The following is a 14,944-nucleotide window of genomic DNA, read 5'->3' as shown; positions in this document are numbered from 1 at the left end:
CAATGTGTAACTATGTATGTTGTTGATTATATCTGGATAGCAAATACTACGTACATATTTCAAGGGTTTATGGATGTAATTTAGCTTTCTTCTCGTCCAAAACCCACTATACTGAGGTTGTAGAAAATATTGGGTGCACGGGAACAACATAGACATAAAAATACCCTTGAGGTTGACGTTCTCATTGTGGGACGTTTCTTGCATAAAGTTTAGATGAATTTTATTTTCATACATGGATACTCTTTAACACTCTAAAAGCAAGCATACGTTTATGGACCATCCACGGATAATCAATCCAATTAGAATCCGTCCTTTATTGTTTTTTTTGTTTAGATGTCCCTTTGAGATCGTACCATATTTTAAACGGTTTTTTCATGAAATACCCCCGAGGTTTACAAAAACGCACCAAATACCCTCGCGTGTTTCGATTAACATAATATGCCCCTATTTATCCGTACTGTTCATGAGATGCACCTAACAGTTAACGGCGTTAGTCTACCGTTAGTGGAGTTTTACTATTTTGCCCTTAATTGTGTTATGACCCCATTTACTTACCTTCCCTTTGACAGAAACTCAAAAAAAAAAAATCTCATATTCTTCTATTTCTCTCTCCTCTCCCTTGTTCTTCAAGCTTCAACCTACTCGAAACCCAGTAATTCTGGGTAGATCCTCCTGCTCTCTGGTCGCTGGCGACGTCCGATCTCCGCTCTCTGGTCGCCGGCGGAGGCCGATCTCTGGTCGCCGACAGTGATCCGGAGGATCACTTAAATCAGATGTTGATGGTGGTCGACTTGGCTTCGCGGAGGGTGGTCGTTCTCCGGTGGCCGCATTGGGAAGGTTGTCGATTCTCCGGTGGTGCGGAAGTTTCGCGGCGGTGCAAAAAACGAAGTTGTTCTTCCTCCTGCTCTCTGATAGCCGACGGCGTCCGATTTCCGTTCTCTGGTCGCCGGCGGAGGCCGATCTCGGCCCAGGGTTCAACATCCTCGGTTGCACCGTCGATTCATTGACCCACTCAAGTGCAACGAGCAATAGAGAAAGAAGGGATTCGGAGGACGAATCCCTTAGTTTCTGCAAAGGTAAGGGAGTTGAAGAAGATGAAGAGGAGAGAGAGTCTTCAAAAGTTTCTGCAATTTGAAGCACAAAAGGGTCAAAAAGTGCTGCATTTAGGGTTAGAATTGAAGTTGATTTTGACGAAATTGGGTATTTTGATTTGCAATTGAATGAAATTCGAGAAGTTGAGGGTGTTGGGAATTGGGAATTGGGAGAGTGAGTAAAATTGAGTGGAGACTGTTTGAAGAAAATTGGGAGTCAATGTAGAAGCAGACATTGATTATGGATTTATGGTGGTGGATTTCCAGAATCGAATTCTAATTCTAAGGTTTCTGACTTACTACTAAGATAGTATGAAGCACTTAGTTAAGGAATTCTCTGTAAATGTTGTTGTAAGTGTTGTTGATATGAATATCTTTGATAAAGTGGTTTAATTCTTGCAGCCTTTGTGTTTTAAGTAGCTCAATCCTGTATGTTCTTCTCTGGGTCCGCCCTTCTTGTTTCTCCAATCTCAGTCCAATTTGTGGGCGATTAGTGTGAATGGAAGTAATTGATTTTTCGAATTTGATTGTTTGCACGTTGATTCTTATGTTGGCGGTTGTAGAACAATGGAGTGCACCGGAGAAGATGGATCAGGAAAAGAGAAGGAAGGGATGGAGAGAAAAGAAAAAAAAAAAGCAGTTTGGATATTTAGTGCAACTTAGTTTACAAATAGGTGTATATTGTGCAATAAGTTTAAAAATAGGGGCATTCTGTGAATTATAAACATGACTTAACGGAGGACTAACGGAAGGTCGGATTAGGGGTATTTGGTGCAAACTTAGGCAAAAATAGGGGTATATTATGTGATTCGAAAGACACGAGGGTATTTGGTGCGTTTTTGCAAACCTTGGGGGCATTTCATGAAAAAACCGTATTTTAAACTGTAAGTTTTCTCACTTGCTCTCTCTTCATGAAACTACTTTGTTATCCCATATACTTTATTTACACTCAATTCTTGATAAAGTGAACTTTCTTTAATAGAGCAATAAAAAAAAAGGGACGGAGAGAATACGGGTTAATAATAGAATCAGATTTCAAGTCGCAAAATCTACCGTGAGGGTAACTCTAGCATTAAGGTTAGACAACTCTTTTGTCAATCTAAGTTTTTCGTATAACTTCATTGAAATTTCTTTACTCTCATCCCAAATTTATAGTCCTGTTTTTCAAATCGGACATCTTATAATCCTGTTTGTATATTTGGTCATTAAATTTCTCATTTTTCCGTGTAGTATAATAATTATAAATGGATTGAAAATCTCCTCATATACTGTACTATATTTCATTTCTATATGTAATATACTCCCTCCGTCCCTTAATATTCGCACCGATTTGACCTGTGCGGAGTTTAAATCATTTGAATTGACTTATTAATTTAATAAGTTTTAGTTGATATTGGGTTATTATTTTAATATAGTTAGTGGGAAATGTGTAAGGGGTGGAGAGTGGTGAGTGAGAATGTGAATTTTTAAATGAGTTTTTGTAGGGAGTAGGAGTGTAGGTGAGTTAGGCCCTGTTCTTTAGAGCTGAACTGAACTACACTGAACTGAATTGTACTGAACTGAACTGAACTAAATGCTCCTGAACTGAACTTAACTGAACTTAACTGAACTGAATATATTACCGAAATAAATAATAAATAATAATAAATAAATAATAATAAATAAATAATAAATAATAAATAATAAATAATAATGTTAACTAATAACTAAAGAATACTTATTAATTAATAACTAAATAACTATATAATAAATAATAATAATAATCTGTAATTGATTACTAAATAATTACAATAATGATAAATAATAATAATAATAATAATAATAATAATAATAATAATAATAATAATTCATATTTAATAACTAATAACTAAATAATTAATAACTAATAATCCGTAACTAATTAGTATAAATAATTAGTTATAAATAATAATAATATGTAATATAATAATATAAATATAAATAATAATTAATATAATAATATAATAATATAAATATAAATAATGAGTAATACAATAATATAAATAATAATAATATTATTATTATTATTATTATTATTAAATTAAATTGAATTGAATTAAACTGAATTAAACTGAACTGAACTGAACTGAACGCTCCTGAACTGAACTGAACTGAACTGAACTGAATGCTCCTGAACTGAACTGAACTGCACTGAACTGAACTGCCAAATAAGTCATAAAGCTGAAATTAAGCCAAAAAGAACATGGCCTTAATAGGTAAGTATAAGAAATAATATAATATTGGTAAAAATTTCCATTTACAGAAGTGGTGTAAGTATTAAGGGACGATTTGAAAAAAAAAGCGGTGCGAGTATTAAGGGACGAATAGTGTATACTGTATTATTTTACCTGTATACTATTCTACTTTCTTATACAATTCCAATTATCAATGCACTATATTTCAGTTTATACAGACTAGAGTATCATATTGCACTTTTTTTATAAACTCAGTGTTTTGAGTTGATGATTGACTACAAAATTGGGACGGGGGAGTACTTCCTTAGCTGACATTTCGTGGTGTGGTGGGGCTGTTTAACATGCAAGAGATAAAGTACCTTTTACATTCTTCATTTTCGGCAAATAAAAATGGTTGCTCGTTTTGGACTGTTGAAGTGAGGTGAGGTGAGGTGAGCTGAGCTGAGCCCTAAACAGTAGAAGAAAATTCTCAAGAGAGCCGTTGTGCAACGGCTGAAACGACCCTTTACCGGCCAGTTTAGTGACGACCCGTCGTGCCGTACAGGAAACGCCGATTCCCGTGCTTACTCAAAATGGGAAGTGCGAATATGATCAGTTCATGGGGCTGTTCCCGTGTTTCAATTGCTGAATATTCTGAAAAATTCGTTCCGAAGTTGCAATCTTTTAAGCAAAGAGGTGTAACCCATTTGATTAATTTTGATCTAGCTAGAAGGCCGATGAGGTTTCAGAAGATTGGAGTTGGGGTTCCCATCTGCTGCAAAAGAAATGATATGATTGATTTTGAGGAAAGAACAAGCGCAAATGAGGTATAATCTTGTTTGATTTGTTAAATTTATGCAATTATTGAAAACTTTGTTGCTCAAATATTATGGTAAATGTGGGTTGTAATTAACTTAGTTGACTTACTGATGGGTATGGTTCATGTAGTTAATTTCTTTGTTTAATTGATTGATGAATCTGAATTTGAGTTTGAATAATGTATGAAATCATCTGGGGTTCAGAAAACTAGGGTAAAGCAGCTTGTTACTGTAGATTTCCAAATCGGAGCCTAAAATAAGATTAGTACAGCTGGTACGATTTGAAATCTTATACAATCAATAATTTACAGGGTTGCAAAGTTATAAAACTTCACTTCATTATATAGATTGCCGTGATTTGTGGTGCCTGTTTTCGGCAATGGGGATAGTCTGAGTAGTCTCCTTTCCATTTCTGGAATTTGCTGTGCAGATATAGAATTGAGGTTTACCTGTTCTGGATTCTGACACTGTTAGCTGATATTGAGTAACATAGACCATATGCACACTCTCTTCTCAGTTGGAAAAAGTTCACACTGCATACCTCTATACTTCTCCTGGAACTCATTTTGGAGATTTGAGATTGAGAACCAGCAGTAGTGTCCAAGGACTGCTTAACATCATTACTTAGTAGACGCTTTCTTGTTTTATTCTCAGTTTATGCTTCATGAATTCTGTTTCTGCGAAGAAATTGCTAAGTGAGAAAATAGGGGAAGCCTCGTCAGCCTGGCTGTTATTTTCCTCCAATCGGCTGTCGTTTTCCTATAAAAGGGAGCAAACGTAAACTGGCTCGGGGGGGTTCCCGAGAAAACCCTCTCCGACGCTCAAGTCAGTCCTTGTTAGAGAGAGAAAGTAGTCAGAGAGTGAGTTTGAGAATAATTGCATACCTGAATAATGATTAGGTGAGACATATTTATAGTAATGCAGGATGGCATTATTAGTAAATATGGGCAAGTGTAGGGGTGTGAAATCTTGGGCCTGTAGGAGGCTGAGATATGGGCCCCTAAGTTCTGATCTGAGCCCATCAAGAGGTTTGTGTTTGAGGGTATTTGAGTAATTTCCCTTAGGAGGGGTATTTTGTTAATTCATGTAAAAAGTGGTCCCACAGGGATCCCGAACATTAGCCCCACGCCAAATTTGCAAGACTAGTCGTCTCCAGGCTTGTGTGTTTGGCGGAGTAAAATATAATACTCGGTTTTGTAGTTGATAAAACCTCGTAGTGTTTGATAAAATAGATGAGAATATTGCTTTGGTATGTCCCAAAAGTAGGGCGAGGAGCAGCATGCTGTATGCCTTTTATTTTGCAAATGGTGAGGAGTACTACACTTTTGTGGGTCCAGTAGGATGTGGCAAATGGAGGTGAGGTTGAATTTATGACATGGCTGCTATTTTGTTGGAATTTGAGGACATGTGCTTGGCTGTTATTTTGTACTATAATGGCAAAATTCAATTCTTGGATAGTGGATATCCAAGTTGGCCGTTATTCTTTGCGAGCTGGGCGGCATATCCGTGCGCGTATGGCTGTTGTTTCGCGCCCGGGCTGTTGTTTCGCGCACGGGCTGTTGTTTTATGTAGTTGCGCTGTATAATAACCGCCAATAATCAACGTGCCTTAGGTATTATTGGAGTTGGCGAGTAGAAATGTGTTTTTGCTTCAACTTCTTTTGGGCGGTTACTTTGCATTTAGAATACAAGAGTTGGCTATTCCTTTGTGATGATGATGTCACCCCTTATTATGGAGTTGATAAAATGGGCCATGAGATGTACTATTGGTCTTTAGCTGCATTAATATATCATCCATTCACTTCACTTTTCCTTAGAAAACTCCATTTGTTTTGGCATTTAGTTGCAAAACAACAGCCACTTTTTGAGTGATCCTTTATCCCTTTAGTCTAAGAGAATGGCTTTTAATGTTGCGCATATGGTTGTTGTTTCGTGCGTGAGTTGTTGTGTCGGGGCCATCAGTGTGCGTGCGACCATGGCAGGGCGAGGGCATGGTTGTTCCTCGCGTGGTTGTTTTTTTTTTTTTTTTGCGTTGGCTGGGCATGTTTGGCTGTTGTTTTTGGCAGCTATCACACCCGCGTGGCACGCGGGTTAGGCGAGCAGGGCTACACTTGCCCGCATTGTCGTGGACGGCTCTGATGGCTTAGCCTGGCTGTCGATCTCCATGGGCTGGGCGACTGTTTTTCGTCGTCGCCCGCATCCGTCCTCGTCGTCGTTCATGGCTGCTCTTGCCCGCACCGAGTTGGGCGTTGTTCGCGTTAGAGCGGGCGGGGCTGTTCTTCGTTGCCCATGGAATCGGGCGTGGTTGGTTGTTTTACCGCGCGTGGGTGTGCGGTCACTGTGTGTACGAGGGCATTGATACGCATTGTCAAGGCCATGCTCGCACCATGAGATAGACGAGATGGCGAGCTATCTGAGCCCGATGTTGGGCGGTTGTTTTTCATAATCCAAGGACTTGGGTTTTTCCTAAGTATATGGCCCTGGCTGGGCATTAGGTTAGCGACGCGCTCTAGGCCTTGTATGGCGGTTGTTTTCCGCGCAAGGCTTGCGTGCTGAGCTCTAGCTTTGGCGGTTGGTTTGTGTGCGAGGTGAGAGCAGGCCAAGGCTAGGTGGCTTCTAATTTGCCACACATGATGGTGCCATGGCTTCTGCTTGTTGCACATGATGGTGCCATGGCTTCTACTTGCTGCACATGATGGTGCCATGACTTCTACTTTCTGCACATGATTGTGCCATGGCTTCTACTTGCCACACATGATGGTGCCATGTAGCTCTAAGGGGTGAGCGTTAAGCACAGCTGTTATCTCGCGCCCTTGGGCTGTTGTTTTGCGTGTGCTGGGTAGGCCAAGCCCCTTGTGGAGTGGTTGTTTGCCGAGCTGTCCAAGTTCCAAGGACTTATAATTTTTCCTAAGTATGGAAATGCTCTTTGAACGTCCACGTGCTTGAGATCATGGCTGATGCACACCCGGATGTGGCTGTCGTTTTCCGCCCATGAGGGCATGCTTGATCATTCGGACGAGCTGAGCCCAAAGTTTAGGCGGTTGGTTTAAGTGCGAGGTGAGAGCAGGTCAAGGCCAAAGCTAGGTGGCTTCTACTCGCCGCACATGATGGTGCGATGACTTCTACTTGCCGCACATGATGGTGCGATGGCTTCTACTTGCCATACATGATGGAGTCATGGCTTTTACTTTTTGCACATGATTGTGCCATGGCTTCTGCTTTCTGCTGCCATGGCTTCTGCTTGCGGCGCATGATGGTGCGTTGCAGACCCATAAGGGAGCGCTGAAACTCGGGCTGCCATTTCATGTCCATAACTTGATGTCCTTAAGTTGGGCTGTTGGTGCAAGTCATGAGCGAACAATGAATCACCATTCTTAAAAATGACTTAGATTGTTTTTTTTTAAGTATGGGAATGGGCTTCTGTTCTCCAAAGGGACTAACGATCCCCATGCTTGGGCGAACGATGATGCACCTTTCTTGAAAATGACTTAAATTATTTTGCTAAGTATGGAAATGGGCTGCTGTTCTCCAAAGGAGCTAATGAGCCCCATGCTTGGGCGAACGATGATGCACCATTCTTGAAAATGACTTAGATATTTTGCTAAGTATGGGAATGGACTGTTGTTCTCCAAAGGAGCTAATGAGCCCCATGCTTGGGCGAACGATGATGCACCATTCTTGAAAATGACTTAGATTATTTTGCTAAGTATGGGAATGGGCTGTTGTTCTCCAAAGGAGCTAATGAGCCCCATGCTTGGGCGAACAATGATGCCCCATTCTTGAAAATGACTTAGATATTTTGCTAAGTATGGGAATGGGTTGTTGTTCTCCAAAGGAGCTAATGATCCTCATGCTTGGGCGAACGATGATGCACCATTCTTGAAAATGACTTAGATATTTTGCTAAGTATGGGAATGGGCTGTTGTTCTCCAAAGGAGCTAATGAGCCCCATGCTTGGGCGAACAATGATGCCCCATTCTTGAAAATGACTTAGATTATTTTGCTAAGTATGGGAATGGGCTGTTGTTCTCCAAAGGAGCTAATGAGCACCATGCTTGGGCGAACGATGATGCACCATTCTTGAAAATGACTTAGATATTTTGCTAAGTATGGGAATGGGCTGTTGTTCTCCAAAGGAGCTAATGAGCCCCATGCTTGGGCGAACGATGATGCGCCATTCTTGGAAATGACTTAGATAATTTTTCTAAGTATGGGAATGGGATGTTGTTCTCCAAAGGAGCTAATGAGCCCCATGATTGGGCGAACAATGAAGCACCATTCTGGAAAATGACTTAGATTATTTTGCTAAGTATAAGAGTGAGTTCATATGTTTGAACTTGGCTTGTCTTTTCCTTTTGATGTATGCTGAGCTTGTTTGGCCAGTGTTTGGCTTCTACATTACAGCATTCTAAAAAAAAAATCCTATGTAATATCCGTCGAGCTCTTTACTGCCTTGATACATTGCAAAATTCGTTTACAATGATGGAATGTTATTTAGCCTATGGCGGGCTTACATGTATCTACCCCCACTTTCATCATTGAAAACTATGGTTGTGAGCTATAAAGCTTAGTACTTTTGAGAAAGGGAGAAATGCATAGGAGATTGAACATAAAACCTTCTAAGGTTGTCGCCGGTCCATGGACGAGGGAGAGGTTGCCTTAAGGTGTTTCGAGTCCCTTCCGGCTTGGCTTTCTTACCCAGTGGATGGGGGGTACTTGTTCCTCTCTTGAGGCTGTTAATATAACATCGCCTTCCCACTTGTTGATCCCCAAAGATTTCTCCCACGGTGCCATCTTCCAACTCAAACTGCATGAGAAGTTGATACACAGAGATTGCGACTTTTATTTTGTTTAGTAGAGGCCGACCTAAGATGATGTTGTATGGTAAGGAGATATCAACAACAAGAAATTCTACTAGTAATCGCCTTCCTTTGTTCTTGGGACCCAGCCTGACGGGTAGCTTGATAGTGCCTTGGGGATAGACGGCTTGACCTCCGAACCCAATGAGTGGTTGGGAGATGGTTTTTAGATCATCTTTGGAATAGTTGAGCCCTTCTAGACACTTTAGAGTAATGATGTCGGCCGATGATCCACTATCCACTAACACTCGCCCTACCGTTGAGTTAGCGATTTTTATCTCGATGACCAGGGGATCGTCATGGGACTCTTGAGTTGGATGGCTAGTGCTCCCACCAAATGTCATCACCGGGGATGTTTGAGAAGTCGATGCCACTTTTAGGACTTGATGTTCAAGTGCCCATAAGCTACCCTTCGCCTTGCTCACCGACCTACCTGTTGCCAAGCCTCCGGCTATCACTCCAATGTAGTCTCCCGTATCATCACTAGGGGACTCCTTTTCTTTGGCTTTTGCTTTTGGGGGAGGATTCTTCCTTAAGTAATTATTCAGCTTGCCCTTGTCAGCCAAGTGATCCAGTGCCTTTTTCAGCTCCCTACAGTTCTTTGTGCTGTGCCCGCACTCGTGGTGAAACTCACACCAAAGTGACTTGTCTCGCTTTGCTTCGGGCGTACGGATTGCAGGTGGCTTAGGGAGGATGTCTTTTTCTTTGAGATCAAGGTAAATCTCTCGCCTATTGCGGTTGTACCTCGGATCCTCACCATGGTCATCAACCAGATCTGACTTTTTGAGGGAGGGTCGAGTTTGGTCGTGGCTGTCGTTTTCTTTCTTCTTCTTGTCAGATTTTGCGTTCTCTCCCCAATTGGGCTTTTGTTTTTGCCTTGTTCCACTCCCACCACCCCAATTGATCTTACAAATATCTACGGCTTGAATGTGCCTTTGGGCCTTCTCCATTGCTTCTTCGAGGTTGGACACCCCGGACTTGATCAACTCGAAATTGAAGTCATCCGGCTGAAGCCCCGCCAAGAGGGCTGCGAACTTGGTTTCGTCTTTGAGATTGTGTATCTTTAGGACTTCTTCATTGAACCTCTTGATATAGTTGCGAAGAGTCTTCGTCTCTCCTTGTCTGACCGCCATCAAGTTAATGTCTTTTGATGTTTTCGACCCTCAGCGAATTGGCTGATGAACACCTTTTCAAGTTCCATGTAGCTCTTGATACTCCCCTTTGGCACGTGCTTGTTGGACCAGATAAGTGCAAGACCCTTCAAGGTGGTGGGGAAGTACCTGCACCAAGTAGCTCCACACCCAGTCTGAACATTCATTTGAGCCGCATAGGTGGCCATGTGCTCTTCTGGATCCGTAATTCCATCGAAAGGCTCGATGGTAGGGGCCTTCACTTTGTCTCGGCGAGGGGTGTTCATTATCTCTTGGGAGAAGGGAGTGAGAGCCTCCTGTAAGGTTGAAGTGTGCTTGTGCCTATCATTTCTTGGTGGAGGGGAGCCCCATCTTCCTCTTGGATAGGCATGTCTACCTCTACTCTCTGGGAGAGGCGAGTATGTTCGCTCACGGCGTGGAGGGCTCCTTCCTATTCTTGAGGGTGAGCGTTGCCTTGGGCGATGAGAAGATGAATGAGCTCCTGGCTGTTGATCGGGGGGTGAAACTCTTGACCTGGGGTAATGGCCTCTAACCCGGCTAGGGGGTGAGTGACGTCTCCTTATAGGAGAAGGTGAGTGCCTACTGGGAGATGTCCTTCGAGAGCTAACTTCGATTGGTTCGACTTGCCTTGAAGGAGTGGGGTGGTCTCGTGCGGAGGCAGTAGTCTTAGCACTAGAGGGGGGTAGACCTCGGGTGATCCTATCATTCCTAATGGCCTCTTTGGCTTGTTCGAGGCACCTCCTGTGCAAGAGGTCTCGAGCATCAAGGTCTCCTCTATGCAGTTGTCGTTCTTCAATTATTCGGCGTGCATCTTGGATGACCCTTGGTTGGTGAGGGCGAGGTTGTGCCTCACCCCTGTCACCTAGCCTGTCCTTCACACTTCGAGGCTGTGCCCTGTGGATAGTATGAGATGATGTGCTCACCCTTGAACTAATAGGGCGGTTTGGCTGTCTCCTTGAAGGTCCTTCTCCCGCCCCTTGGAGGCCACGGATAACCTCATTGAATTGGGCAGCCATATGCTCCAGATCCTTTTTGGTGACCAAGTTCTCAAGGTGACTCTCAACATGGGGCTGTTGGTTCTCATGCTCTTGATCACCGTCGCGATCGTCCCCGTTGCGTGGAGTAGACATCAGCAGGTAATTGGGATGAGACTCTGACCGATGAGAGGAGGAATGTGGCCTGGTTCGTCGAGTGTTAACCATGGCTTGTAGTTGACTTCCCCACAGACGGCGCCAACTGTTTCTGCGAAGAAATTGCTAAGTGAGAAAATAGGGGAAACCTCGTCAACTTGACTGTTATTTTCCTCCAATCGGCTGTCGTTTTCCTACAAAAGGGAGCAAACGTAAACTTGCTCGGGGGGTTCCCGAGAAAACCCTCTCCGACGCTCAAGTCAGTCCTTGTTAGAGAGAGAAAGTAGTCAGAGAGTGAGTTTGGGAATAATTGCATACCTGAATAATGATTAGGTGAGACATATTTATAGTAATGCAGGATGGCATTATTAGTAAATATGGGCAAGTGTAGGGGTGTGAAATCTTGGGCCTGTAGGAGGCTGAGATATGGGCCCCTAAGTTCTGATCTGAGCCCATCAAGAGGTTTGTGTTTGAGGGTATTTGAGTAATTTCCCTTAGGAGGGGTATTTTGGTAATTCATGTAAAAAGTGGTCCCACAGGGATCCCGAACAAATTCCATAGGAGAAGTTTAGATATCTGGTAGAGAGAAACTAGATCATCTTCAAACAAAAACTTTCCATGTCTGTAAAGAAGGGTGATTCTATATTCCCATGGGAAAGTGGGAATCGATTATCCAGCTTTTTTCTGCATGATTCTCGTTAAGGTTACATTGGCTAGATGACAGAGGCTTCCTTGCATCCATTTCCCTTTTATCCCTAGTTTTTAGGTTTGGAGCACAGGATTTCAAACCAAGCTAGAAACAGCTCCGCTTTTTGCTTGATAGATTCTTAGGAAGGGTTGTGTGCTTGTGTTAGGTAGCTGATAATCCGCATGAGACATGGAATATCACGAATGCACCTCTTCTTAGCACTGAAGAGAGGTTTCACTATGTTCCTCCCTTATTTTTCCAGAATGATTATTGTATACTTGTATAGAAATGAGGACTAACAAAGTAGCAGACTAGAATGTATCAACAAATCTTGACAGCTTCAGGACAACATAAAAATACCAGGGATGGACGATGTAGACCATCTAGGGAATTATTTGTGTACTTAACAGACGGCTGTCTCTAAAAGATTTATGATTCTCAGAGGTCCTTTACTGAAATATGAGCCCTTAAGCTATCGAAAACCGACGCACATATTACTGAGGTGGAGCTTTCTTTTGAGAATCTATACTTAGGTAGTTGAGACTTGAGAGTTAGAGCTTTCTTTTGAGAATTCATGTGAATATCACTCTGAATCAATTGTTTACCTAAAAGTATGGGGAATCATGTTTCAAAGTAATATTGTTTTAGCTGCTGCTGTAGTTTACTACAAGCTAGATTGTTTCTTGTATACAACGGCAGGAAATGGCTGGTTGCACTTGCATATATGATTATATTCTAATTTCTGAAAACAATTTCTCGTATTTCCTCGTTAATGTTCCATGAAATCTCCAGGAAAATTTTAACTCTTAGGTGGATTAAAAATTAGATTACGAGTGCAAATTAAGTTATTTTGAAAGATAATCTCTTCATGATTCGGTAATCAACAGTACTTCCATAATTTCTTGGGAAAGTGGAAACCAATAATCTAACTTTGACTGAACTCCCAGTTCTATGGTTTCATTCTCTTTCTAGTTATGGAGGCTTCCTTTCATCCACTTTACTTCTATCCTTAGTCTTCATGTTTGGGGCACAGGAGTCAGAATATTTAGGATAAATTGTTTTTTACCACCTAAAAAAATCAAAACATTGTTTTTACCACCTAAAAACTAAAACTTGTATTTTACCACCTAATTTTTTTTTAAATATTGTTTTTTACCACCTGGAAAATGGGAAAATAGATGAAAATGTTATGCGGGGGCCACAATAACGGTAATATTTCATATATGTTCTTTTTTTCCCACTATTTCATGTAATTAACTCTCTTCTCTTCCCACGCTTTCTTATTTTCCATGAATTCACATAATTTTTCACCATTATTAATTCATAAAATTAACAAAGTTTAATGAAAATAAAGAGAGAAGGGTGAAAGAGTTAAAGAAATACATAAAGGGAGTGTAAAAAATTGGAGAGAAATTGAATTAGGTAGCCACACATAAAGATTGCATCTACTTTTTTGTTTTTAGGAGGTAAAAAATAAGTTTTTATTCTTTTTTAGGTGGTAAAATACAAGTTTTAGTTTTTTAGGTGGTAAAAAACAATTTTTCGATTTTTATAGGTGGTAAAATACAATTTACCAAGCTAAAGAAACAGCAACAGCTGGTGAAAAAGCAGTGGACTTGCTGAGAAATTCTCGTAAAGACCAACTTCTGTTGTCTTTGGTTTTCTACTTAGCAAAATAATCCCCTCCCTAATCTATGAAGAAGAGTCACAGGCCGTATCCTAAGCTGTAATATTGTTACAGGCTTTAGCACTATAATTCTTGGAGGTCTTTATGTTTTATATTTTCTTTGATGTTGTTTTGCTTTTTTCTGGAATCGCCCATTTCCCTCTTTTTGGTAGTAACTTTGCTTGTTCTGTAATTTTCTGCATACAATAATCTAACGTAAGTTTATGCTGTAATTTTTTTCCCTTGTGTTTCTCAGTGGCTGATATGGTGCTCTTTTGTATTTATGCTTTTGAAGGTTAGGAAGGAGATTGAACGGTGTTATGAACTAATTAACAGGTTAGGTAGGGGAGTTATCTATGTCGGGTCTGCAAGACCAGGGTCTAATCATCCACATTATAGGGAAGCACTTGAGCTTAGCAGAGAGGCAAGCTAGTGAGCTACTCCCACATTCTAACTCTTGCTCTTCTTCACTAGGACACTTATCCCAAATTAATTGGATTGCAGGTTGCAAATCTATTGGATTGCACAACATGGACAGGAGCTGGTCCGGGATTAATGGATGCAGCCATTAAAGGTGCGCTGCAAGCTGGAAAGCCGGTTGGCGGATTTAAGATCGAGAAAGAAGCTGGTCAATGGTCTTCAACTGGCTCTCATCCTTACCTTCCTCATGATACTTATCTTACTTGCAGGTACCCAACTATGAGGCCCACGACTTTGTGCTCGTACTCACAACCATCTTTACTCTGATGCATGGTTAATGGTTTCACGTCTGCATACTTAATTTGTGTACATGCAGGTTTTTCTCAGCAAGGAAACATGGGTTTGTGGATGCTGCAGTGAGAAACAGCCCCTCGGATCGGACAGCTATAATTGCACTTCCTGGTGGAATTGGAACTCTGGATGAGATATTTGAGATTCTAACACTAATTCAGCTACAGCGAATAGGATCGCAGCTTCCAGTTCCATTCTTGGTCATGAATTATGATGAATACTACTCCAAGCTACTAGATTTTTTCGATGAATGTGGACGTTGGGGAAACCTTGCAAAGGGAGAGGTGGACTCCCTCTGGAAAGTGTGTGCTAACAATGAAGAAGCTCTGTCTTATTTAGCAACATTTTACGGTCTTCCCCAAGTGGTGGAAAAACTTGAAACAACAGAGATGCGTATTGTGTAACATTTCATCACAATGTCTTTAACATTACAATCTAATCTTTGGTAATGTTGCACACCATCAGATATCAGTGACTTAATTAACTCTTAATTAGCATTCAGCATTCGTTTTCTCGAGGGCAGAATGGGTCTTTATCCACATTAAGGGATCTTACAACCATTGGACTACTCAATGGATG

General features: G+C 41.3%; 1 protein-coding gene across 2 annotated transcripts; it reads left to right on the top strand.

Annotated features, from left to right (window-relative positions):
• Positions 1–3,618: 3,618 nt before the first annotated feature.
• Positions 3,619–14,882, top strand: LOC110786256 (uncharacterized). Of its 2 annotated transcripts, XM_021990790.2 has the most exons (4): positions 3,629–4,110; positions 13,890–14,018; positions 14,099–14,283; positions 14,391–14,882. In XM_021990790.2, the coding sequence occupies exons 1-4, from the start codon at positions 3,877–3,879 to the stop codon at positions 14,767–14,769; spliced, it is 927 nt and encodes a 308-aa protein (XP_021846482.1). In that variant the 5' UTR covers positions 3,629–3,876; the 3' UTR covers positions 14,770–14,882. The 2 variants fall into 2 exon arrangements, with proteins under 2 accessions (XP_021846483.1, XP_021846482.1); XM_021990791.2 differs by lacking the exon at positions 13,890–14,018 and having other exon boundaries at positions 3,619–4,110.
• The last annotated feature ends 62 nt before the right edge of the window (positions 14,883–14,944 follow it).

This window comes from Spinacia oleracea, chromosome 4 (genome assembly GCF_020520425.1).
Source record: "Spinacia oleracea cultivar Varoflay chromosome 4, BTI_SOV_V1, whole genome shotgun sequence".
Taxonomy (NCBI): Eukaryota; Viridiplantae; Streptophyta; class Magnoliopsida; order Caryophyllales; family Amaranthaceae; genus Spinacia; species Spinacia oleracea.
This window is presented reverse-complemented; position numbering and strand designations above follow the sequence as displayed.